The sequence below is a fragment of the Schistocerca gregaria genome, chromosome 7 (assembly GCF_023897955.1).
Source record: "Schistocerca gregaria isolate iqSchGreg1 chromosome 7, iqSchGreg1.2, whole genome shotgun sequence".
Classification (NCBI taxonomy): domain Eukaryota; kingdom Metazoa; phylum Arthropoda; class Insecta; order Orthoptera; family Acrididae; genus Schistocerca; species Schistocerca gregaria.
The window spans coordinates 86,783,066-86,808,403 of record NC_064926.1 but is presented as its reverse complement, the minus strand read 5'-3'; the positions used below and the strand labels follow the sequence as shown (position 1 = coordinate 86,808,403).

Sequence of the window (25,338 nt, the reverse complement as noted above, 5' to 3'; positions counted from 1 at the left end):
TCCTCCCTCTCACTGTACAGTTCCTCCAACCCCTTCTCTCTGTCTATGTCATCCTGCCGCTGTCTGTTTCCATCTACCCCCCCCCCCCCCTCAACACCCCCCACTGTCTGTCCATCACCCCTCCTCAATGCGACATTGGTGGTTCTTACTCCTCCAATATATCTTTGCAGATAGTAAATAGCACGTGTATGAAGTTTGGTTAAAGTCGATCGAGGGGCTCAGAAGGAGCTTTTTATGAACAGTTTTACTAATAACACTTCCCCTTACTTGTACGGATTTTGCATTCCTGCCCATTGAGATAGCTGACAGAGGTGCATCCCTGGCCAACTGCATCCCTGTATACAGGGGAAACATTCTGAGGAAAAATCTTGGAAAGTTGTCAGTAGAGGCGGCCTCTGACCCCATAAAGTCCCAGGATTTAATGTGTGATTTTTATCCATGGGGCACACTAAAAAACAATGTGTATGCTGACAATCCTCACACAGACAATATTTAAATGGAACATAACTAGAGAAATTAACATCATGCTTGCAGAATTACAGTGTGTTGCTGGTAATGTCATCACATGAAGTCAATGAAGCCTGAACACCCATGGCTACCACTTTCAGCATCTCCTGTAACTACATTTTTTTAATGTTAATATTATCTTTTCTGTTTTAGTCAGTTCACTGTTACTTGAAACTCCGGCATGAGGCATATTGGTTATATGTATGACACTCTATACTATACAGAATAGGTGTTTCTTTTCTCTTTGTTTTTTTTCTCCCAGAGAAGCATTAATGTTCTGTATTTTAATGTTCTGTATTTAAGTTTGGCCAGTTGAACTGCCTAGTCTTTTTTTGTTACCATACTGGGATTTTCTCGGCCTACAAAATGAGTGCATTGGTACATGCCGAGGCCTATTTCCTTCAGCCCTACATACCTAGAAAGGTGGTGTCTATTCTTCTGGGTGACAGAAGCCATCTTCAGCTGACTTGAGAACTGTGTACTTTCTGTTTCATGCTGAAAATTTGGTCCATCAACACACAATTAATAAACATACAACTACCATCTCTACTAATTCCCATCACTTCTAAAATACTTAAATATTAATAAGCATAATTTATTTTTGGAACTGATAATAATAATAATCCATAAAAAATGCATGAAGTCAGTCATGTTTCGTATGGTTTATTCACTATATACAGTATTATTTACATAGACAATATACATCAAAATATAAAGAAGAATTTTTTCATACCATAGTCTAACTCTATCTCTCTCTCTCTCTCACACACACACACACACACACACACACACATACACACTATCAGACATAAAGATATTCTTCTTGAGCATCTGGGGGATAGACCTTAAACATTCCCATTATTCCAGTAATGACAGAACATTTTCTTGTATACGAAAGTCTTTCTTATTTCAATTTCTTAGCATTCTGCAAGAAATGTATTGTAAAATATTCAAAACATAATGTTTGCAAAACATTAATATTTCCTAAAAATAATTATTGTATTAAAGTCTGATATAGTTAAAATGGCTGGAATATGTAAACTGTGTTACACACACATCTTTCATCTCACAACTTTCACGTTTCCTTCATTGTTTCCTAGTTTTATAACTGAAAAGGAAGATTTTATTTTATCTGTGTAGACACATGGCATCAATCTTTTGTAACTATTGTAACACAGTGTTACGTGTCAATTTCAACAGATATAACAGTTCAACAAACACTAATTACATTATTCCCACTTAAGTATTTATTTCTTCATTGAGATACATGCTGCACCAACAGCGTCAGTCACCAGCATACTAATATTTGAGGTAATAACTCCAAAACAAGTAAAAGAAGCCATCATAGTGAGTTTCAAAAAACACATGTCAATAATTTTAAAAAAATACAAATTCTGGTAGTGACAGTAGTTTCTCAAGAAAACCAAGGCACCAATATAAAAATGAGGAACCTCATATCTCCATGTAATTCAGCACAATACTTCATAAAGTGGGTAGCAGTAATCCATACAGTAACAACTACCGAAGCTACATATTTTGGTACTTACAGCCAAACTGAGATAATCTCATATGGCTCATGTCCAGTAACCTAAAAAGCATGTTGCTAATATTACATTTCACAGTAAATAATTATGAAGGAACATTTACATATTGGCATTATTACAAATGAGCTAATAGGTTTTTATAAAATGAAGTAGTAATTGCCATGGTTTTTATTTTTGAGGAAATGATGTCATTGATGATCTTACCAGCAGACAGATGAAACAATGAAGTCAGCAAAACTATCAATTTCTTTCAACTTCCTTGCACCATAGAATTTCTCAAACACTGGTCCTTGGTGAGTGGATGTATTCTTAAGTAGCCCAACAGCCTGTACTTGCACTTTTCCTTTCTGCAGTATAGCAATGATTCAACATATAAGATGAGCAAACTGTTTAACTGTACCTTTTTCTCAGGAATTTTTCAGTTTCAGACACAGACAGTACACTATATATGAGTAAGTAACTAAAATAAAGCAGTTCTTTTCCATGATAAATGGCAGTCAAATTACTTAATTCTTTAGAAATCTAAATTGGTTCATGGTAATTTTTCATTACATAAATTCATAGTTAAATCATGTAGAGAACAAACAAACGGTGCAGGGATCAGTGCACTGCCAAAGTAAAACCACATTACAAATTGATTCAAGAATGGTGAAGCACCATTTACATGTGACTGGACAAATAAGACATATACACCACAGTCATTTTACAATTCAGAAGTAATTCACTAACATGTAATATAGTATTTTTTACATGATTAAGACACTTGAGCATAGTGCCACAGCACTGTGTAATAGCGTTAATTTAGTATTACAACTACAGGGTCCACAAAACAGATCCTGCAATCAAAGGAGGAGTGAAAAAAACTTCTATATGATTCACTTCTGCAGATACAGACATTATCTTTTTGGAGCCAGCAGTCAATTCAGCCAGGAAAGAAGAAAATGCTCACTGGCTGACAGGGGTTATACAGATATTAAATATGGAAATCCTGTTGAACCCTTGCTGTTGGGAGAGACAGCAAGAACAGACAAGATGAAAATGAACAGATCCATTAAGTTGAAGTTTTTCGTCCTCTATATTTGATTGTAGTTTCCTTTAAGAGATAACTTTCTATAAACAATTTTAACAAACATTTCAGTAACAGATGATGGGAGCCCTCCTGTGGTGCCAATATTCATTACTGGATATAAATATTTTCATAAGTTTCAATAAATTTCTTCACACGCAATTTAAATACTATGAATCACATCAATTATCAATCAGTTATGTATGTCATGCCCTGGAATAACTACTGAGTAAAATTAAGTCAGTAACAGAAAATGCAATAATGAACAAGTAAAATCCAATTAAAGATGATAATGATATTTAATGAATACTCCAGAAAACTTCATTAGGGATGTCAATCCATGTTCCATTGTAGTGTAAATGTATAGGAAACAGCTTAGGAAAACATAAAGAAATATGCAAGTATTTAAAATATAGCATCAAAAATAGTTATAATTACTATGTCCACTAATAACAAATTTATAAATGTTTCCTCCGTTCACTGCTAAAAGGTGTTAACTGCACAAATTCAACACATAAAGAAGACATGCTTTTTGGCATTCTAAATATTTATTCTAAAAAACTGAAAAAGCTTCTTCAATTAGCTCTAAAAAATCCATTACAGATGAATGATAAATTCAGTGGCCTGTTATCAAAGCTGGCCTGAGATATTTTAGCGTAACAGTACAATATTGATGAACACATTGACTTTGTGCAAAGAATAAACATGGTAAAGAAAGCAGTCTTATAATTGATCAGCTTTACTACAAAAGAGCTCTTCATTCTAACTGATGCTGAAGTCCAAAACTATTTGTCCATATATGCCTAAATTTAATAGCTACATTCAATGTAACATTTTTTGGATGAACATTTATTATTCAATAAAGACTTTGAGGAGCAGGTGATTCTGTAGTAATTGGTATGAACAGATGACTCAAAAATGGCTGTAGAATCAAACAGAAAATAAAAAATAATCATATCTGAGTTGTTATTTAAATGTTCTAGAACTTGACTTATCGTCATTCATATTTTTGTGAGCTGATGAATTTCACAATATAGATATCTTGGTATTGTGGGCATAGGTTTTGCTCAGCATGACTGGAGAAGAAATTACTACTAACACAAAATCACAGGAAGATAGCAGTGTATCAGATCCTTATGAAACATTAAGTGAGAAGTTAAGACTATACACTGCATACATGTTTGCATATGTATAAATAGATATATTTATGGGTGATTTTGTAACTATATATATTAAAACTCTCATTAAATAATTATTAAAATATAATCATATTTGATCATTAACAAATTCATTATTATTTACATAAATATACAAAATTTAAATATATGTAAGAATATAAATTGCACATTTCAGAGGATTTTAAAGGGTTACTGGAACATATTTATAAAAGGTAACAGGTGATCGGCAAAACTGTGACGTTAAAAAGGTGGGCTTACATCATGAACTTCAAGAATGAAAATCTGGCATTCACTAATGACTAATTTGGTGGAAAACCAACCAACATCAAATGGAAAAGGAACCTCTGATGCTGACTTAATATTTCATTTTTACAGTTTCATAAAGTAAAACTGGTCACCTCCCTCATTCCTGCACTGTATGAACAAAGACAAATCTTTAAAGCAGGTATCAATTGACATCCCTAAGTACTTATTACAACATTGCAAAGATGGAGATATGTGCATATGAAACAGCAAAACCACACATTTATGCAGCCAGGAGTATCACATAATTCAACTTTAAATCCAAGCATGCACGCACACACACACACACACACACACACACACACACACACACACAACAGGCAGAAATAGAAAGATGATCTGCTTCGTAGCATATCCTTTCATTTACGTAGTTTGTGCCCTAAGATGACCCAACTTTGCTTTCACTTCACGGAACGTTGGCCGCTTATCAGGTACTAGATCCCATGCCTAGAAAAGAATTAACAATAGCAACTTTACATCATCATCTTACACTTTACATGGAACACTTAACCACTATGGCTACGATGTACATTATTAAAGATATGTGAGAGAAGTATGAAAATTGATTGTGTTTGTTGTTTGTTTATTACTACTAAATAGATAAAAATCCACTTGCACACTTGTTCTTCAACAGCCTCAGTTAAAAAATAAGATTTATTGGCAAAATAAATGCTAGAGCAAATAAAACCCTTTTCTGAATCTAGTATCATTATTCCAACTGAAAATACTAATTCTTGTAATCAGTCACATTTATTATACTATACTTTCCCCCTACATGTTTTGGAGTATTATACCTCCACCATCAGGTGGATTTATATCAAGTAATAAGGTATGGAGGTGTTGTATCTACAGTGTTTGGGTCACCTGTGCAACTGTCTAACAGCAGCAGACAAATGAAGTATGAAGCTCAGAGTTATGTGCATGCTTTGATTACATACATTAACAGTAATATCATACTCTTCTAAATACTGCAACTGCTCAGATGAACTTTAAAAATTCTAGCTCCTTACTCTAAAACCCTAATGTAACTTAAATGTAGATGAGTGCTATGTTATATGGAAGGAAACACAGAGAGATATTGCAATGTCAACAGTTTGGCCAAGTCTCTCTCTTGCTCTCTTGGTACCATACCACATTTTTTAACTGCTCTTTTCTGACAATAGGCATCTATGGAAACTCATTCCCTACTTATGATACTCTTTCATAAAATATAAATGAAACAAGCAATTGACATGTTTTCTTACTGTCATCCACATAAGATGTTCAACCCAAACAGTGAAAATCAGGTGACAGGTGAAAATATTAGTCATCTGGTCATCACACATCCCATCACCATCTGCCTTATTAGTCACTCATTATTCTTTCAACTTCCAATGTTTCTGATGATTTCAGAGAGAGAGAGAGAGAGAGAGAGAGAGAGAGAGATGAAAAACATAAAAACTGAATGAACTCAAATTATTTTGGAATGGAATGTAAATGACTAAGCTGAAGTTTCCTTTTACCTGATTATTTATAGCATATCGAGTTTTGTGAAAATAAATTGCTCAAAAAAGTTTTGCACCTTCTGCGAACATGAGTGAGCTTAGATTCCAGAGGAGAAGGAAGAAGTGCAAGAATGAGCCACACGAAACTAAAACATCACTTAACTATGAGATAAAAACATAATAATAACTATAATCAAGGCACTTCCTTTGAAAGTGAATGCCATTGCACATGTGCAAAATCAAAAGCCGCTGGGTAATATTCAAAACCATTTGTCACCATCCCATACATTGTAACATGTCTGGATTCTGCTAGGAACGCTGTTCACGATGAGGTTGAGGCATTGCTGCTCAAACATGTCCCATTCTTCTTAAATGGCGCTACTGAAATCATCCAGAGTGTGAGAACAGTTCCCGAGATGATGCACTGGAAGTTGCAACTAACCCCAAGCATCAACAACCAGCATCATGTCAATAGATATCTCAGGACATTCCATTTGGTTGATTCCTGCTCCTGGAGGAAGGGGTTCATGAGGTGGCAGTGTGCTTGTGCATTATCATCCTAAAGATGAACTGAAGTGTTTACTTTAGAGCTATACAGCAATTTGGAGGATTCTGTCTTGATACTATGCAGCTCTCAAAATACCTTCTATAGTGATGAGAGGTGTCAGACATGCTGTCATGCTATAAGCATAGTCTGTCCATACTGTGAGAACAGAGACAAATAACTGTTTTTTTATTAATTTTCTTTTCTTACTAAGTGTGGCCCTCAAGTAAATGGCAAGTTACAGTTAAAGTACAGCATTGATTATCTGGATGTTGGTTAACCAAACTGTTACTTGCACATGTGTGCTGCCACCACCCTCCCCCCTGCTATGGTCTTGCCCCCTCACTCCCGCTCCCTCCACGACAATGCCAAGTTGCCGTCTATAGTAACCACTTGCCCTCTGTTATGATCACTTGTGTCAACTTTGCGTCATGAAGTAAAATTTTGACGTAAAGTGCCTACACATAAACCTGTTGGCCTTTCTATGAGATATAAATATGAGATTAAAAAAAGATTAGAGGAAGGTGAATCTGCAACCAAGTTATCTAAGAGTACAAAGTTGGTAACTTGAAAGTTATGGATATAAAGAGCAAAAGACAAGCATCATGAATTTTATATGCAAGCTTGATTCTACTGATGAATTGTCAAACTGTACAACTAAGAAGCTCGCCATGGAACACGGATCTAGATGATGCTGTTTACAAGTGGTTTATCTCTGATCCCACTCTATGTGAAAATATAATTCAATTTAGTGAAAACTGGACGCTGTCAAATTTTAAGGCAAGCATGGGCTGGTTAAAATGCTGCAAGTTAAGACACGGCAATTGTGAGGAGGAGGAAAACTATTTTCCATTTTTTTCAGCAGCAGATTCTTTCAGAATCAAACTAAGGGAATTGTTGAGGAAAAGGTACGCTCTCAAAAGCACTTACAATGCTGACAGAAGTGGGCACAATTGGAAAGCTTTGCCAAGAAAAACTATTGTTTCATATCATGAATTAGCAGCACCTGGTAAAACTTGTGCTAATGATACAGGTAGCCACCAATTGCCTATTAGTAAAAGTAAGAAATCACGTTGTTTCAAGCATTTTTGCATATTATTTACACCTCACAAAAGAGTACCTGAGTGCATAGTGCGATTTTCAAGAAATGGTTTATGGAAGCTTTTGTACCCTCTGTAAATGATAATCTGTTAAAGAATGGCAAAAAGTAGGAAAACATTACTACTCCTTGACAACACACCATCTCATCCATTCTGTGATAACTTAAACGAAAAGGGTGAGCTCATAAAAGTGACTTTTCATCTATATAATTTAACTTCCTTATTACAACCAATGGATCAAGGTATTAATGAGAGTTTCAAATGGTATTACACAAAATAATTGTTACATAGAAAGAGAAGAATGTCCATTAAGAAAGCCTGGAATACAATTTTGAGTATGGTGTAAATTTCTCAAAGTCTAATTAAAAATGACAAACAGAATAATATGTCTGAAATGCTCAATATGCTAAAAGAACTCAGCTGCCATTAATGCAATCGAGAAGACATTCAAGAATGGAGGCACCAACTCTTACAGGATAGCAAAATTTTACAGCTTGTCATTGACTGATCATCAACCAGTGGCCCAAAAAACGAAGATGAAAATATACCAGCTGCTTCTGAAGAATTTACATGCCTAGATACAGCCTTTCAATGGTTTTAAACTCAAGATGAAAGTTATCAGTATCAGATATATGTCCTGAAGAAAATGTGTGAATTAACTGCTATTAGCAGGTAGGTTTGCATAGAGCGATAAAAATTAAAAGATTTTTTTAAAGCAATGTACATGCAAAATGCATATGTATTACATTTTTTTGCTTACTAGGCTGTGTTACATATATTCCTTTTATACTTGCTTTTGTAATAATAAAAGAAATCCATGTTATTATAAATATATGTAGTTATTATTTGTCAATAAAAGTATACAATTCGATTATCTGAATAAACCAGTTTGGTTGATGATAATGCCATTAGACACAAGGGACAGGCTGAGATTGGGGATAGATACCAATCACGTTCTTTCAAAGGAACCACACCTTCAGAAATTCAAGATACAGAAACCTAAATCTGGATGGTCTCACAGACATTCAAACTGTCACAGTGGAAGTCAGAAGTAATATTATTGTCCATGGCTTTGGGCACAACAAATAATGAAAAATAGAGATGCTTCTGCAAGAATACAGTGTGGTGGCCCTTCACCACAGATCAGTCTTAGCGGTTTATACTTTCCTTAGCTTTCTATGGCCATCTGCTAAGGTGGGGAGTTTCTTCCTTCCCACATTTACTCCCAACCCCAAGCTGTTGATTCTACTGTATGACCGTATGCTGCCCACTGGCTACAACACAACAATAACTCAGCTCCTAGCAAGGCTTCCACCAACCTAGCCTCACTCTATATCTTGATCTTGTCCTCACAGTGTCAAGATTTCCTTCGACCCTGTCCCGCTATGGACATGCACACGGCAACAAGCTTCGTACAGAGATATTTATCAATGAGTTTTAAGACTCACTCATGACATCTCTACACCTGCTATGCAGCCTGGTGCATAAATCGGTGTTTCATGCTGCAAAATATTCCAACCAGTGTGTGTTAGTGTCCATGTGAGTACTGTCCAAGTTCTGAGCTCTGTGAATCGCTGCCAGCATGCTCCTGTGTTATATATGTGCCTTTGGTTTGGACCTTGCTTAAACAATTTCTTCCATGACAGGAAATTAATTCTACTTCCCAAGCCGATAAGAATCAGTGTTGTGCTGGTGGATACTCTAGCATGAGTTAGCGACTGTTAGGGGTCAACTGTTCTTACTTCACCAGTGACTTTGTTCAGTGTCCACTATTCTCACAAATCTGCACTTTTATCTAGTGCCATCACCTTGGTAAGTGACTTTCTCCTATATCTGTCAACTTTTAGGCCATTTGAAGTTTTTCTTTTTTTAGTTGTTTCATAAATGTGTTGTTTCTTAACTACATGTGGTCACTGATCTCTGTGCAGCATCTAGCATTACTTGTTTCACATCTTTGTAGTTAATTTAGCAAGTTGGGTAAGGGAACATTCCTAACTGGTGACCCGAGGAACTCGGGCTACTTAATTTTCTAATTAAGCAAGTTCTTGACTGCCTTGTACCATTATGCGTGCATTTTGACTTATAAACATGTGTGCAACTCACCAACAACATCCATTTTCATGCTACAGAAACTAGTCTGATTCGCCTCATAAGTTAATTATTCTGCAGTTGTTTCACCTGTGTGACCTAGTGGCCATGGCTTTTGCCACCAGCACCACATGACATGTTGCCGACCTGACTGCGTGCCTTGCAGAAGTGGAACTTGACAACACCGACTTGCACATGCAATTCGCAGTGATGTGACCACCAGTAGCCCATCCCCAGGAGCCAAGATGCCACACAGATGCCCACACCAGCTGCTGCATCTACTATCGCCAACACCCCCTCCGACTGCGATGTGCCAAAGGCCAATGCCCCACTTGCTGCCACTATTCCATCTGTCCAGCCGGGAGTGTATGACATGCTCATCCACTTCAGTGCTGTCATGGCAATATTGTGGATGACAGTGGCCTCCCTCAATTCTGAGCATCACCGTCCACGCATCCGCAGTCACCTTGGCCTACAACGTGATCTTCCCTGGACTTTCACTGTGTCAGACATCTCTTACATCTATTACCGGAGTGGACGACTTTATCAGGCACTACCACCTGCTCTGTGGGATTGCTGGCCAGTGCCTCAATGACAGTGAGGCACTTGTTTTGCTGTTTTCTTCTATGTGAAGCAGTAGGCGTGTTATGGCCCATATGTTGATCTCCTGGTGCAATTTCCCACTCTCACACACCCATCCAGTGCACTTCGGAGGAGGGGGGGGTGTCTGCCATTCAACTGTCCACTACATCGACACCACCCCCAGGCTACCCATTTTCTGCTGACCACAGGTCCTACAATCAGACAAAATCATGATCACCAAGGCTGAGTTTGAAGAGCTGCTTGCTAACAGTGCTGCATCCTTCAAAGAGCAGGTGGGCATCTGCCCTTCACACTGCCAGGAAGAAGGATGGCACCTGCACCCATGTGATGATTACCACAAGCTAAATGCTTGTACCATCCCTGAGCAGTGCCCCATGCTGCTTCAACGCAGCTACAACAATGAGCTCTCTGGGGCTACCATCTTCAGCATGATCAAATGAGCCAAGGCTTTCATCTAGATTGCGGTCACATGTGAGGACTTCATGAAGACTGCCACTATCACACTAATCATGCTCTACAAGGACACCTTTATTACCTTTGGCCTCTGTAATGGTGCCCAAACGTGGTAGTGTTTTGTGGATGGCATCATGTAAGGCTTGCACTGGTGTTTCACCTACTTGGACAAACATACTTGTTTTCTTTGCAACACACAAAGAACACAAAAAGCACCTCCACAGTATTTTTAAACACGTACAGGATGTTGCCAAACACAGCAAACTGAGTTCTTGGTGCCAGTAAGGTGGTATTCCTGGGCCATACCATCTACACCACCAGCTCATGTCCCCTGCCCAATGAGGCACGTGCTGTCCTTTAAATCCCGTGCCCAGACCCACTCAAGAACTTATACTTCTTCTTTGGCATATTAAAATTCTTCTATCGCCATCTGAGGAATGCTGCTATTATGCAGGAGAGACTCACTGTCACACTTCACAATGCCAAAACATGGGAAACAAATCAGTGCTGTGGATGCCACAAATGGAAGACAGTTTCTCTGCTGCCAAGAACGACATGGCAGACACTACCTAATCGCCCTGCTTGCCATCGTGGTGGACACCAGACAGATTGTTATTGTTGCTGTCCTGCAATAGCACACTGGAAACACCTGACAGCCACTCATTTTTTTCTCTCTGCCACTCAAGAGCTGGAGTGCATATGACAGAATAGCTCCTCACCATTTGTGAGTCAATAAAATATTTTCAGCTGTCGGTGAAGGCCCACCACTTGATGATCTTCACTGACTACAAGCCTATAACATTTGCTCTCTCAATAGATATGGACCAGTGCTCCCCACATCAGTTCCAACAGTGGTTGTTCATCTCCAAATTTACTACTGACACACATCACATCGACTGAACTGACAACACCATTACAATCTGCTTCAGCCACACCTTTGCCATCATTTCATCCCTAGACTACAAGGCACAACCCAGAAGTTGCCCGTCTCCACCTGGATGCTGCTTCAACGTACATCATCCCCCAGCTCAGACAGCAGAATCTGGTGCAACACATCTACTGACTTACCGCACCCATTCCTCTTCATTGCCTTCCACAAGGCTGCATTTGTTCAGATACAGAATGTGACACACTCTGGCATGCACATGTCCACCACTCTAGTGATGCAGTGTTTCACGTGGCCAAGCATTCAGAGGGGCTGCATGACCTGGCCTTGCATCTGCCTTATCTGTCAGGGTGCCTAGGTCATCCACCACCTACATGCCAATCACTGCCTTCACCGAATGTCAGGTATTGCTTCACCAACATTCACGTGGACATTGTCAGCCCTTTACCTTCCTCTGATGGCTGCAACTACCTCCCCACCATGGTGGACAGGTTAACCTGCTGCCCCAAAGCAACGTCAATACTCGTCATCACATCACCATCATCATGGTCATCATCATCATTATTATTGCCACTGAAGCTGCCATCTTTGACTACATGTGAACTGCTCATTTTGCCTGCCCATACCCCATCATACTGGACTGCAGCTGCCAAAATACATCTGCCCTTTTTTGTGCACTGCAGAACTCTGTGGGGCTGATCTGCACCTGATGTTGCGCTATTATCCAGCCACCAACAGCATGGTGAAACAGTTCCACTCTTGTCTGCCAGAACTGCCAGACTGCTGCCCTGCCACAGATATTTCTCATCCTTCGTGTCACTCACAAGTCCGAGCCTGAGACATCAGCCACTGATCTTTTTTACAGCCAGTTGCTTGCTATGCTGGGCAATTTCCTAGAGCCCACTAACCTCCCGCAGATGATGTCAAGCCCGGGTTTGTCGCCAGCTTGCAGGACAGCGTAGCTCATCTGTGACCCTACCCAAACGGTCTTTTCTAAGGCCACTTGTGATGATGTCAATAAACATTGAAGGAATATCAAGAGACAAAGAAGTTTTATTATCTGACTTGTGTAAAGAATATCAATGTGACTTCCTCCTGATTCAAGAAACTCATCGGGGCAGTACAAGACCCACACCCAAAATAGATGGGATGACGGTACGGTAGTGCCATCTTCGCCAGGCCAGGAATTAGAGTCAACTTCTGTATCACTGAGCGACAGGCAAGACATTGAGATATTAACCATTCGAACTCAGAAATATAATGTTACCTCTGTGTACAAACCCCCAGATCAGATTTTGTCTTCACTGAGCCTGGCAATGTCAGTTACCAAGACTTTAATTTTGTATTGGGTGATTTCAACTGTCAGAGCACTACTTGGGGCTATAAATAAACTAACATCAGCGAAGTGTAACTAGAGACCTGGGCTGAGGTACAAGATCTACTGCTCATACATGACCCAAAACTGCCAAGCTCCTTTAATAGTGCCAGAGGGAAGAAAGGGTACAATCCAGATAATATATCTGTTAGCAAGAAACTCTCTGGCCAATGTGGAAAACTGATTGGGGAGCCAATTCCCCATACACAGCATTGGCCCATAATTTGCACGGTCAATGCATTTGTTAAGCCTGAACAAGTTCCTTTCAGAAGAAAGTTCAATTTTAAAAAGGCCAATTGGAAGAAATTTAGAGCGCTCATTGATGTAGAAATAACAAAAATCTCCCCACAACCTGAGATGTACGACTCTTTTGTCAAACTCATTCAGAAGGTGTCTAGGAAAACAATACTGCGAGGATGCAGAACACAGTATAATATGGGACTTCTGAGGACACAAAGCCACTACTGGAAAGATACCAGAAGCTCTTCGATAATGACCCATTTGATGATGAGACACTTCTAGCAGGTGATGAACTCATGTCAGTCATAGCTGAGAACCGCAAAGCCAAATGGTGTCACCTTGTGGAGAACCTGGACTTGAAAGTGAACAGTAGGCGGTCTTGGAAACTGTTACAGAACTTTAACGGTGACGACACAAAGTCAAATGATAAATTTACTATGTGTCACAGCAGACCAAGTCGCCACCACACTCCTTATGAATGGCAAAACCCATGGCAGAAAGTACCAGGAACCATTAGCATGTGATCCGGCAGAGGAAAATCATCACCTCAAGGCACCATTTACAATGTCAGAACTTACTGCAGCCATTTACAGCTTGAAGATTAACAGAGCTCCTGGTACCGATGAATTTAGAGTCGATCAAATTAAAAACTTTGGCAGTAATACCCTACAGTGGCTGCTAGATTTGATAAATGCATGTGTAGAAAGGCTCCAGATTCCAAAGATGTGGAGGAAAGTGCAAGTGGTTGCACTTCTGAAACCAGGAAAGAACTCTGATGATCCAAAAAACCTCCAACCAATGTCTATTTTATGTCACTGTTTTAAGATCTTGCAACACCTGACGCTAAGTCACATAGGAAGCGTATTGGAACAACAGATCATCCCACAGCAGGCAGGTTTCCGACAAGGCAAATCATGCTGCGGTCAAGTCCTGAACCTGATGCAACATATCGAGGATGGGTTTGAGAGGAAAGAGATCACGGGAGTGGCATTCATAGACCTTTCAGCTGCATAAGATACTGTACACCATCGGAGGCTCCTTAGGAAAGTATATAATGTGACAAGAGATTACCATTTAACATCACTGATAGGTACTTTCCAGCATAATAGGAGATTTTTCATCTGTCTCCAGGGCAAGAAGAGCAGGTGGAAAAATCAGAGGAATGGCCTACCTCAGGGAAGCGTCCTCGCCCCAGCTCTGTAAAATATATATACAAATGACCAACCATCACGCGTCAATTTATGTATGCTGATGACACTGCAGTTGCAGCCCAAGGTCACAATTTTATGGATGTAGAGGAGAAATTAACCAGTACCTTGGAAGCTCTCTCCCAGTATTATGAGGCAAACCACCTAAGGCCGAACCCTTCCAAGAAGCAGTTGTGTGCATTCCATTTAAAGAACTGGGAGGCAAATCGTGAATTAAATGTAATATGGAGAGGTGAACGTCTCGAGCATTGTAAAACACCCAAATATCTTGGTGTCACGTTGGATCGCACACTGACCTATGAACATCATTATAATGCCACAAGGGAAAAAGTCTCAACATCATCAGGAAATTAACCAGCGGATCCTGGGGTGCAAACCCAAAAGTCCTGAGAACTTCAGCCCTTGCGCTCAGTGTGTCAGCTGCAGAATTTGCCGCTCCAGTATGGTCTGCATCAACACACGTGAGAAAACTTGATGCTGCGGTGAATGAAACGGCACGGATTGTTACCAGATACTTCAGGCCAACCCCAGTGCACAAGATGTACTTAATCATGGGGATCGCACCGCCCAACATACAACGTGACATCGCTGCCGAAGCCAAAAAAACCAAGCAAGAAAAGGACATGCGTCACCCTTTATATGGACACCAGCCTGCTGACCGACAGCTTTGTTCAAGGAAGAGTTTCCTGTCATGTACCCGGGCCCTAGAAGGGTCAGCTGCAGGGAATTGTTTGAAAAGGTGGAAAATCGACCTAAGAAACCCCCATAAAAATGTAAAAGAAGAACTGGCACCTGGTGGAGACCTACCATACAGTGTCTGGAGAACCCTAAACCGTTTGAGGGCATAAGTGCCAAAGTGCAAAACAAACCTGCAGAAATGGGGTTTCCTAAAAGAGAACACTCTCTGTCTGTGTGGTTCTGTCCAGGATCCTCAACACTTGCTTATTTGTCCATATTTAGACCAGCCCTGCACAATGAATGACTTATGGGAGGCAAATGACAAGGGCATATTGGCTGCTGATTTTTGGAAGTCTGAAAACTAGTTCCGGACATGGAAAGTAAATAACCACCTGACTTATCAACTTAGCTCTGCTCTTTCAGGGGAGGGGCCGAGGTGGAGGAACTGTATTGCAGCCCTTCACTGCAAGTTGGTCATTGCAGTTCTGTACATTCCAAGCTTGCTAACAATCGTCTGTAAGGCAGCAGGTTTCTTCATTCATGCATTTAATTCCATCCAATCTGTCAGTTCTGCTGTGTAATTGGATACTACAGTCATTGGCTACTGGTACAGGACAAGAGCTCAGCTCCTAGTGAGGTTTCCGCCGACCTAGCCTCACTTTCAGTCTTGGTCTTCTCCTCACAGCACCCACATCAACCTTGGCCCTGTGCCCTTGCCATGATAGAAATGTCACATGCCGATGCACTTTGTACCAAGATGCCTATCAATAAAATAAGTTTTAAGACTCACCCGCAGTGTGCTGTCTCTGTGCCTGCTATACAGCATGGTGTGTAAATAGATGTTTTGCATTGCAAGTTGTTGATCTTTGTGAAGTACCTATCAAGCTTTATTTCACAGCTTCATAATGAACGTAGCAAGTTAGGTAGAAAAACATTCTTACAGCAGTAATACCTGAATGAACACCGATGCAGATTTTGTAGATCAAATGTACACCGCTTTGCTTTTTAACTCTCTTGTTCCTACGGTCACGGCAGACCTATACTAGAGTCAGCGGCAACATTGTTATCAGCTTTCGGCTGCGAAGCATAAATGGCTGCATGTAAAAACAATAGCCTTGTACAAAGCTGTGACAACACTGAGTCACTGCTGTGAAAGGCACAAAATAATGCGCTATGCGATTGGTTGAAAGCAGCCACGCAACACCTGTTTCAACTATCAGGAATCTCCTTTTGCCGACTATTATAATCTACAAATGCCTACTTTACAAAAAATGTATCAGAATGAAATTGTCACTCTGGGGAGGAGCATGCACTGATATCAAACTTACTGACAGATTAAAACTGTGTGCCGGACTGAGACTCTAACTCAGTATCTCTGCCTTTCGCAGGTAAGTCCTCTATCAAATGAGCTACTGAAGCACAATTCATGGTTCCTCCTCACCGCTTTATTTCCACCAGTTCCTCATAGCCTACCTTCCAAATTTCACAGAAGCTTTCCAGCAAAACTTGCAAGATTAGTGCTCCTTAAAGAAAGAATACTGTGGAGGCAGCTTTGCAATGGCCTGGAGGATGTTTCCAGAATAACATTTTCACTTTCACACCTGCAGCACCACTTCTGTGAAGTTTGGAAGATAGGAGATGAGGTATGGGCAGAAGTAAAGCTGTGAGGATGGCTCTTCATGCTGCAGTAGCTCAGTCAGGAGAGCACTTGCCCATCAAAGGCAAAGGCCCCAAGTTCGAGTATCAGTCCAGCATACAATTGTAATCTGCTTGCATTTAGCTGTGCTTGAGCAGTTATAAATGAACATAATATACTAGCATAACAGTCACTATTTTGAAAAAGGCTGCTTCATCCTCGATTTAATTGAATAGATGCTGTTAGTCCACCACCAATTGCTTCACTTTTTTGTAACTAGAATGATGATAGTCTGAAAAATACAAATGTCAACATGGTACCTCGTCTCCTACCTTCGAAACTTTACAGAAGCTTTCCTGCTTCTGTAAAGTTTGGAAGGTAAGAGACGAGGTAATGGCGGAAGTAAGGCTGTGAGAACGGGGCGTGAGTCATGCTTGGGTAGCTCAGTTGGTAGAGCACGTGCCTGCGAAAGGCAAAGGTCCTGAGTTCGAGTCTCGGTCCGGCACACAGTTTTAATCTGCCAGGAAGTTTCACATTACATTACAATCGAGAACACTCGGCATGCTATAAGATGTGGTTTTAGTTTATGACGCTTTTTCATGAACACCAATAATTATCTGAAGCAGGTCGCATCAAGAAGAGAATGGTTTGCAAACTTCTCTCTTGAAGATAGATCTGTACAGTGGTAGTATTTCAAAAGTCAAACATTTGTGAATGGGGAGCATTGCTGCAATGTTTGAAATAGATGAATATGACATAAAGAATGTAGCTCCCTGATTTGCGTAGCTTTCCCTCCTGTCAACAATATTCCTTTAAAAAAAGAGTGGACCAACTCGAATGATGGGATTTTAATCTTGTAGACAAGAGCATTTCTACAGCTAGAATTACATTTCCTTGTATTTTTCTTAATTCAGTTGTATATGTGCTCCTAATTCAATAGGTTTTGCCCTGCAGCACAGATATTGTCAAACTATCAATGTTCTGATTGCACATGATTGTCCCTGGAGCAGCAATATGTTACTTATTTTTGTAACCAGCAGCACTGAAATCCCACAAACACCTATGCAAAGCATAGATATCCAAAAAGCGAACATTATTCTCCGTTCCCCACTTCATATTTCAGTTTGTCTACACCCTACGAACACACAACCTCATAACTCACGCAACTAGTGTCGCCAAAGTTGGAATACGCTGAAACGGTTTAGTTTCACTGACAAGTTGCTCAAACGCACGGGAAGCATGTGCAGTGGCCTGTAGTGCAGTTGCCTGCAAACCTAGTGCTGTAGTGTAAACTAGGCTTAACTGCCTGATGTCTGCGATCTGTTTCTTTCGACCGCTACTTACCGTTGTCGCCACCTATTGGCAAACAGTGGAAGCAAAGTTGTACACCTTGTACCTACAACAGGCTAGTTCCATATACAGCAGAGATTCTGAGTGAATGTTATTGTGGATTTTGGCTTAATACACTAACAATAGATCCGATATATGAGCAAATACATGAAAAAGTGAACGAGTATAATATTGAGCTTCATAAGCTCTACACAGACATCAGCAGGCCTTTGGTAGTCTTGATAGGACAGAAAAGCTAAATTATTTGCTACTGCTTGGGACACAATAAGTATAATAAAAAGTAGGATAACAGCCTGGTTTGGACATTTCCTTAAGCTGGATACTGAAAGAACAACTGAAAGAAGACAAAGAGGAAGGCTACAAAAAGCTGTGGCTAGAAGATGTGGAAGAAAATACAAAGAGTCAGAGGACAGTGAAGAACTGTGCTGGAGAGGGCAGAATGGAGAAAACGTGTTGAAGAGGCAAAGGTCCACACAGGGTTTAACACCATGAGGAGAAGGAGAAGAAGAATCCTGACTCTGGCTTCATTTTCTGAATTGAGATCAAAATTTATTTCCAGTCAGCAGCTTTTATAGAATTGGCTCTCAAAAGATAATCTAAAAAGTCATAGGCACATTTTGTAAGTAAAGCAGGATCTAACACAGGACAAATAAATCAATGTTGGTGATTCATGAGAATCTTTGTTGGGACTTCTGTATTCCTTGTAATGATTAATAATCTCTGCCGTCATTTATAAAATCTAAAACTATTATATCCTGTTAATACAACTGTCCTTCATTGTAATAATGACATAAATAGCCAGCAAATTTGTGTTTACAATAAGATTGCCCACTAATATTATTGGTTAAGAGTGAATGAATTTTTGCCTGAATGTACTGAAAAACTGATCATAGTTTTTATTTAAAAATCAAAGCACCTTGGCCGTCTAAGCCATTTGCTTCCATATCTTTAATTTTCACCTTAAGCCTCATATTATTAGAACAGCTCTGAACTTGTTAGGTTTGTGAGTGCACACACACACACACACACACACACACACACACACACACACACACACACACACAATGAAGAAATGAAGCTACGCTCCCCCACAGCCCAAGCTCCAAGCACGCACTAACAGACCGCTAACAGACCTTACATGAAACTGATGCCGACTTTCTTCACATAAGACTTCTATTTGTGATGAATCTGCAGCAGACTGCCCACTTATTTGGTTATAAATGACAATCATAAGACTTTGAAATGTTGATTATTTTGCGAAAAGTGTCAATAAATTAGAAATATTCAGTTGCAGTAACATTTACACAGTTTCAAATAATGATTTGATCCATTGATACTTGACTAAAATTATTCACAGAAGATAATGTTAAATTATACAAATCCATGTAGTACATCTGGCTAGCCTAAATAGTTTTATTGTTGGCCATAGTTTAATGAAAGACGATGTCAACATGATTATACATGACCATTCTATAGCAGAAACTATGATTATGTTAGTTTGCAGTCATTACACAAGCAGATAACCAATTGCAATTACTTGTTACACAATTATGTGCAGTTAATAATGTACATGAAAAACAAAGATTCCAAGACTTACCAAGCGGGAAAGTGCCGGCAGACAGGCACAATGAACAAAACACACAAACACACACACAGAATTACTAGCTTTCGCAACCGATGGTTGCTTCTTCAGGAAGGAGAGGGAAAGGCGAAAGGATGTGGGTTTTAAGGGAGATATGTCTGCTTGTGTCTGTGTATGTGCGGATGGATATGCGTGCGTGTGTGTGTGTGTGCGCGAGTGTACACCTGTCCTTTTTTTCCCCCTAAGGGAAGTCTTTCCGCTCCCGGGATTGGAATGACTCCTTACCATCTCCCTTAAAACCCACATCCTTTCGTCTTTCCCTCTCCTTCCTGAAGAAGCAACCATCGGTTGCGAAAGCTAGTAATTCTGTGTGTGTTTGTGTGTTTTGTTCATTGTGCGTGTCTGCCGGCACTTTCCCGCTTGGTAAGTCTTGGAATCTTTGTTTTTAATATATTTTTCCCATGTGGAAGTTTCTTTCTATTTTATTTATAATAATGTACATGAATATTTTAGTGGCAGGATTTGTCACTTTCACTCTCACTCTCTCAAATAATATTAAAAAGAAGAGTTTTCTTACCTGGCGCATCATCTCATAAACCTCTGGGGGGCAGCCCTCAGGTGACTCCATTTTATAACCCTTTTCTACATGTTTAACTACGTCTGCTAATGGCTAAAAAAAAGCAAACATTTAGCATATTATGCCTGCTGCAAATTTACCACAGATGGTAATAATATAGTCATAATTAGAATGATTATTAATCTTAAAATGTTGGGACACAGCTTTTCATAATGAAGATATCTTAAATTCCTCTTGTGTGTCTTGTATATAGAAAATGTATTGGTACCTATTTTGTTTACTGTAGCCAACTCTCAACTTTTGAAACAAAAACTTGAGTACACAAAATAAAAGTTATTAAAATTCAGACTAGACTTGCACACCATTTACTTAGAATGAACTGGTAGCAGAGTGAGGCATTAGAAGTATTTAGATGAGGATATATGGGAGGACTGAGCAATTGCATCATCCCACAGTGACTGGTCCTTCATCAGTGGTAGCATTAGCAAGTAAGACTAACATCTGTTGTACAACGCACTATTTTTATGAAGAAATGAAAACTTTCTGACATTTTTGATAGATTTTTCCCCCATTGGTCTTAATATTGCTGGAAACAATATTCACAGATATTGTCAATAATTGGGTGTCACTAACAGCAATGGTGTTGTTGCTCATAACTTTGTAGAATATGAGCTATTCTTCACAGTTGTGCAGGGTGGGCTTACACACCAGGATTATTCAAATCATTTTTAGAAAAGTACCTTAAATATCACATGAAATCAGTAAGGTAGGTTTTACATCTCCTCAGGAAGTCTAATGAGATCTGAGCCCATCACTATACACCATAAATCAATCAATTGACAGTGAAGTGGAGAGCAGAAGGAGAGAATGCCACAGTCTGGGCTAAAACTCACCTGGCAGCAAGAAAATTCTAGAAATTGCCTTTTGGGATTGAAAGGGTGTGTTGCTCATCGATTTTCTTGGAAATGAAAGGTCAATAAATGCAGAATACTGCTGTGAGTGTTGACCAATGTGAAAGCTGCCCATATCTAGAAATAACACTAACAATTAACTCCTGAATTCCTACTTCTACACATAAGCAATATAAGGTGTGGGCTTCATGGACCACCATCCATGGTCGTGTAGTCCAAGGGGCCTTGCACCTTTAAGGTTTATGCAGCTGTCTTCAGCTCATGAAAAATATTCAGCTAGGACCATGACCATGACCATGAGTAAAGATTTTATTCGTCATAAGACGATAAATCCAAATAGCTAGCAAACATCAGTGATATTAACCTACAACATTCACTTTTTTAAAATCTAGTCTACAGAACAATTATAATAAAAAGGAGGCTATCTGGACCCATACCGTATTTACTCAAATCTAAGTCCCACTTGAATTTAAGTCGCACTTGAAAAATGAGACTTGAAATCAAGGAAGAAAAATTTTCCCAAATCTAAACCGCACCTGAAATTTGAGACTCAAAATTCAAGGGGAGAGAAAAGTTTTAGGCCGCCCTCCAAATCGAAACAAAGTTGGTCCATTGTAATGGACACAATTTAGGTCGAATGAAAAACAATACAGCTACAGTAGTTTGGTTCGAGTCATAAGCTTAGCAGTTAAGTTCCTCAAAAAAACTGCATCTGGTAGTATGGAATCACCTGAATTGATTGCTTCAACTTTCAAAAAAGTACTCCAGACGCACATAGTAATGAACCACTGAAGCCAGAAATAAACAGAGTCAAACTAGCCAATCAGAATCTGAAACCCCTGTGGTGACCAGTGAAACTCACAGAGAACAGCTGAACTCCCGGCCAGTTAGCGCGGAAGTCAGTGATGAAATTAAAGAAACATTCGTTATTTCAGATCGTGGAATGTGCACGTTTCCTATAACAGATTCTCAGCCGCATGATATTGCTTGAAGCACCCCTACACAGCAGTTAAACAACAGTGATGAAGATTATCCCAAAGTCAACAATAATAGGCAATTTTCTAATTTTCGTTTCTCAAGAAAACAAAATAATGGTGAAACCCAACATCATCACTGGTTGGTTAATTCAAATTTACAAAATATAAGTTTTCTGTTTTCCATGCAGACTACTAACTCAGATGGTACGAGGAGGGTGCTGTGACTGGAAACTCTTAAGCAGTAGTTTATCAAGGACATGAGAATACCAAACATCATATGGCATTTATGTTCCAATGGATGACAACAGACAAAGAAATAAAGCATGGAAAAACAACAGATCAAGAAAACTAAAAGCAAATTTGAGAATCCCAAACACATTGGCACAATTTATTTCAGAGATTCATTATTATTATTAATTTCTTAGCCTCTCATAATCTGGCATTTAGATCAATATAGGCAACAACAGAGGGAATTCTGGTAACTTCATAGATTTGCTTAAATTAATTGATACCTAAGTACAATCCTACATTATGGGAACACGTGAAAAGCATTAATGACAAACAACTTACACATCATTATTTAAGCAACAATATTCAGAACAAATGGATCATATGGATGTCAAAAACAGTTACTGATGAAATTAATCATATGGTAAAGATGCAAAATATTATTCAACTTTACTCGACTGAACAAACTGTAATGGAGTTGAACAAATGTCAATTATCTTAAGGAATTTGTAATAAATCAACTGGCACAACAGAATAAATCTTTATTGGATTTCTAGTCATTGCTGAGATCACTGGAGAATAGCTTGCTAATGTAACACTGGAACAGTTAGGAGAAAAAATGGAATAGGTACTCAAAACTGTTGTATACAAGGGTACGACAATGGAGCAAATGCAGCTGTTATAAGTAGCCAAGTTAAAACTCTATTTTTACACTCTGCAGGAAGCATAGTAAGCATCTGCTGTTGGTAGAAGCAGCTAATTCTTCAATGGCACCAAAAACATTTTTGGTTTTATTCAGAAAAAATTTGTTTTCAGTTTTGAGATCCAGTAAATGCTGAAAATTAATCTCAGGCAAATAAAAGCTTACTATGAAACCATTGATTAGATCACAGTGAAAAAGCAGAATAGAGGAAATGAAAGCCATACTATTACAATTTGATTATTATGTTTAATGCACCGAAAGCTTAAAAAAAAATAACATGGCAAAAACAGACACACTCAGTGGTTATGATTCAATTTTGAACAAAATGCACAGCTTAAAATTTATCATATCATTGTTGTTATAGTATGAGATATCAGCACATGTTAATGTTACAAGCAAATTATGGCAATCTGTACAAGTCAATTTGAGTATTGCTCTTTAACATTTGCATACATTATTTGACTGGATCAAAGAATATCAACAAACTAGATTCAAGCAATGCTTGTTCAATGCCTGTCAGTTTATAGAGAAAGGCAGTTATGATCTGCCAAAAGATTTTAAAAATAAAAGGCAAGCCAAAAGGAAAATGTATTTAATTATGAATGTAGATGTGAATGTAACGGTCTCCCAAAAGCCTATATGAAACTGATTTTTTAACCCTATGATTGACTACAATTGAGCAATGTGGATTCACGATTTATGTATTTAAAACAACATTTTGGAAATTTGGTTTTCTCTATGGTCTAAGTACATTAAAAATTATTCCAAAAGATCACATATCAAGAAACTGTAAAGATTTACACACAATTCTGCAAGTGGGAGAAAACTGTTACATTCTACCTTACGTATTATAAGAAGAATTGCTAATAATGATCCCAAATTTATCTAACTTCATTAAATATGTGAAACAGCTACTGCAGCAAACAACAGAAAATAACTTAAAATTGCCCAAATGTTTACGTAGTAATTCAAATTTTGTTAACAATAGCCATAAGTGCAGCCTCGGCAGAAAGGAGCTCTTCAAATCAGATATAACAGCTAAACTGGATTACAATACAGCTGTTACGGAGTTCAGTAAGGATAAAAGTCAGAAATTTTGATTTCCATTAATGTTTAATTGTTAGTTATTACTGAAATTACTTAATGATGTTACATAAAATCAAAACATATTCATTTTTATGAATAAAAGTTTGGCACTTCCAAAACAAAATAAAAAAGCTTTTTCTATATAAAACACATCCTCTTGTGCCACCACATGGCCTGGCAAAATTTATCTTGCCCATGCCAAATTTTGGTCTTGCTACTGCTTCTGTATGACAATGCACAGCAACTTACAGTAACCTACAGTGACCTCAACCAGTAACAAACTTCATGAAATTTACCAGCTGTCTACTGAACATCTATCTGTCCCAAATTATATCTCTGTGATTTAGATATGTTTGGGGCATTAAAGGATGAAGGAAGTGTTACGGGGAGGGTTATTCATTAAAACAGCAGTATTTTCTCAATTAGTTGTTGGACAGAGCCCTTTTCATTTTTCAATAAAAAGATCAAGAAAAAATTTATCTGGCAGAAAAGTTTCATTTTCAATGGCGGAAACCAGAAATGTGTAATTCTGTCACCAATAACTGTGCAAACAAATTCAATTTAAATCTGAGTAAACATTATATACAGCAGTGCATCAGCGTACACATTTTTCAATTAGTTGTTATTAGAGTGAATTGTTAGTTCATAGCACAAAAAAATTAAAATACTTTAAACTTTTTTGTTACTTACTATTCTTGGATATGGGACCCTGCCAAATGAATATATTTCCCACAGAAGAATGCCAAAACTCCACATATCGGATTTGTTTGAAAATATCTGTGGAAAAGACAAACATTTTATAATACAAAATAATCTTCAACACTCCACTACAGAATTCACACAATGGCATGTCAAGCTATAGTACTGCCTATTAACAGTTTTTGTCTGAAGTTCCTTTTAAAGCCCTAAGAGAAGTTTTATGAAATTCTTATGCAATTACCAGCTCTTAGTAGGGATTCTCAGTATATATATCAAGAATCTATACATATTCTCTCTCTCTCTCTCTCTCTCTCACTCACTCACTAACTCAC

General features: G+C 38.7%; 1 protein-coding gene across 1 annotated transcript in view; it reads right to left on the bottom strand.

The window, feature by feature from the left end:
* Positions 1 to 1,150: 1,150 nt before the first annotated feature.
* Positions 1,151 to 25,338, bottom strand: part of LOC126281311 (tyrosine-protein kinase CSK) — a 199,032-nt gene continuing 174,844 nt past the window's right edge. Inside the window, exons 8-10 of the mRNA XM_049980152.1 lie at positions 24,998 to 25,084; positions 20,403 to 20,495; positions 1,151 to 5,045 (exon numbers count right to left, since the gene is read on the bottom strand). Coding sequence (XP_049836109.1) covers positions 4,962 to 5,045; positions 20,403 to 20,495; positions 24,998 to 25,084 — 264 coding nt within the window. The 3' untranslated portion in view covers positions 1,151 to 4,961. The remainder of the gene's footprint in view (positions 5,046 to 20,402; positions 20,496 to 24,997; positions 25,085 to 25,338) is intronic.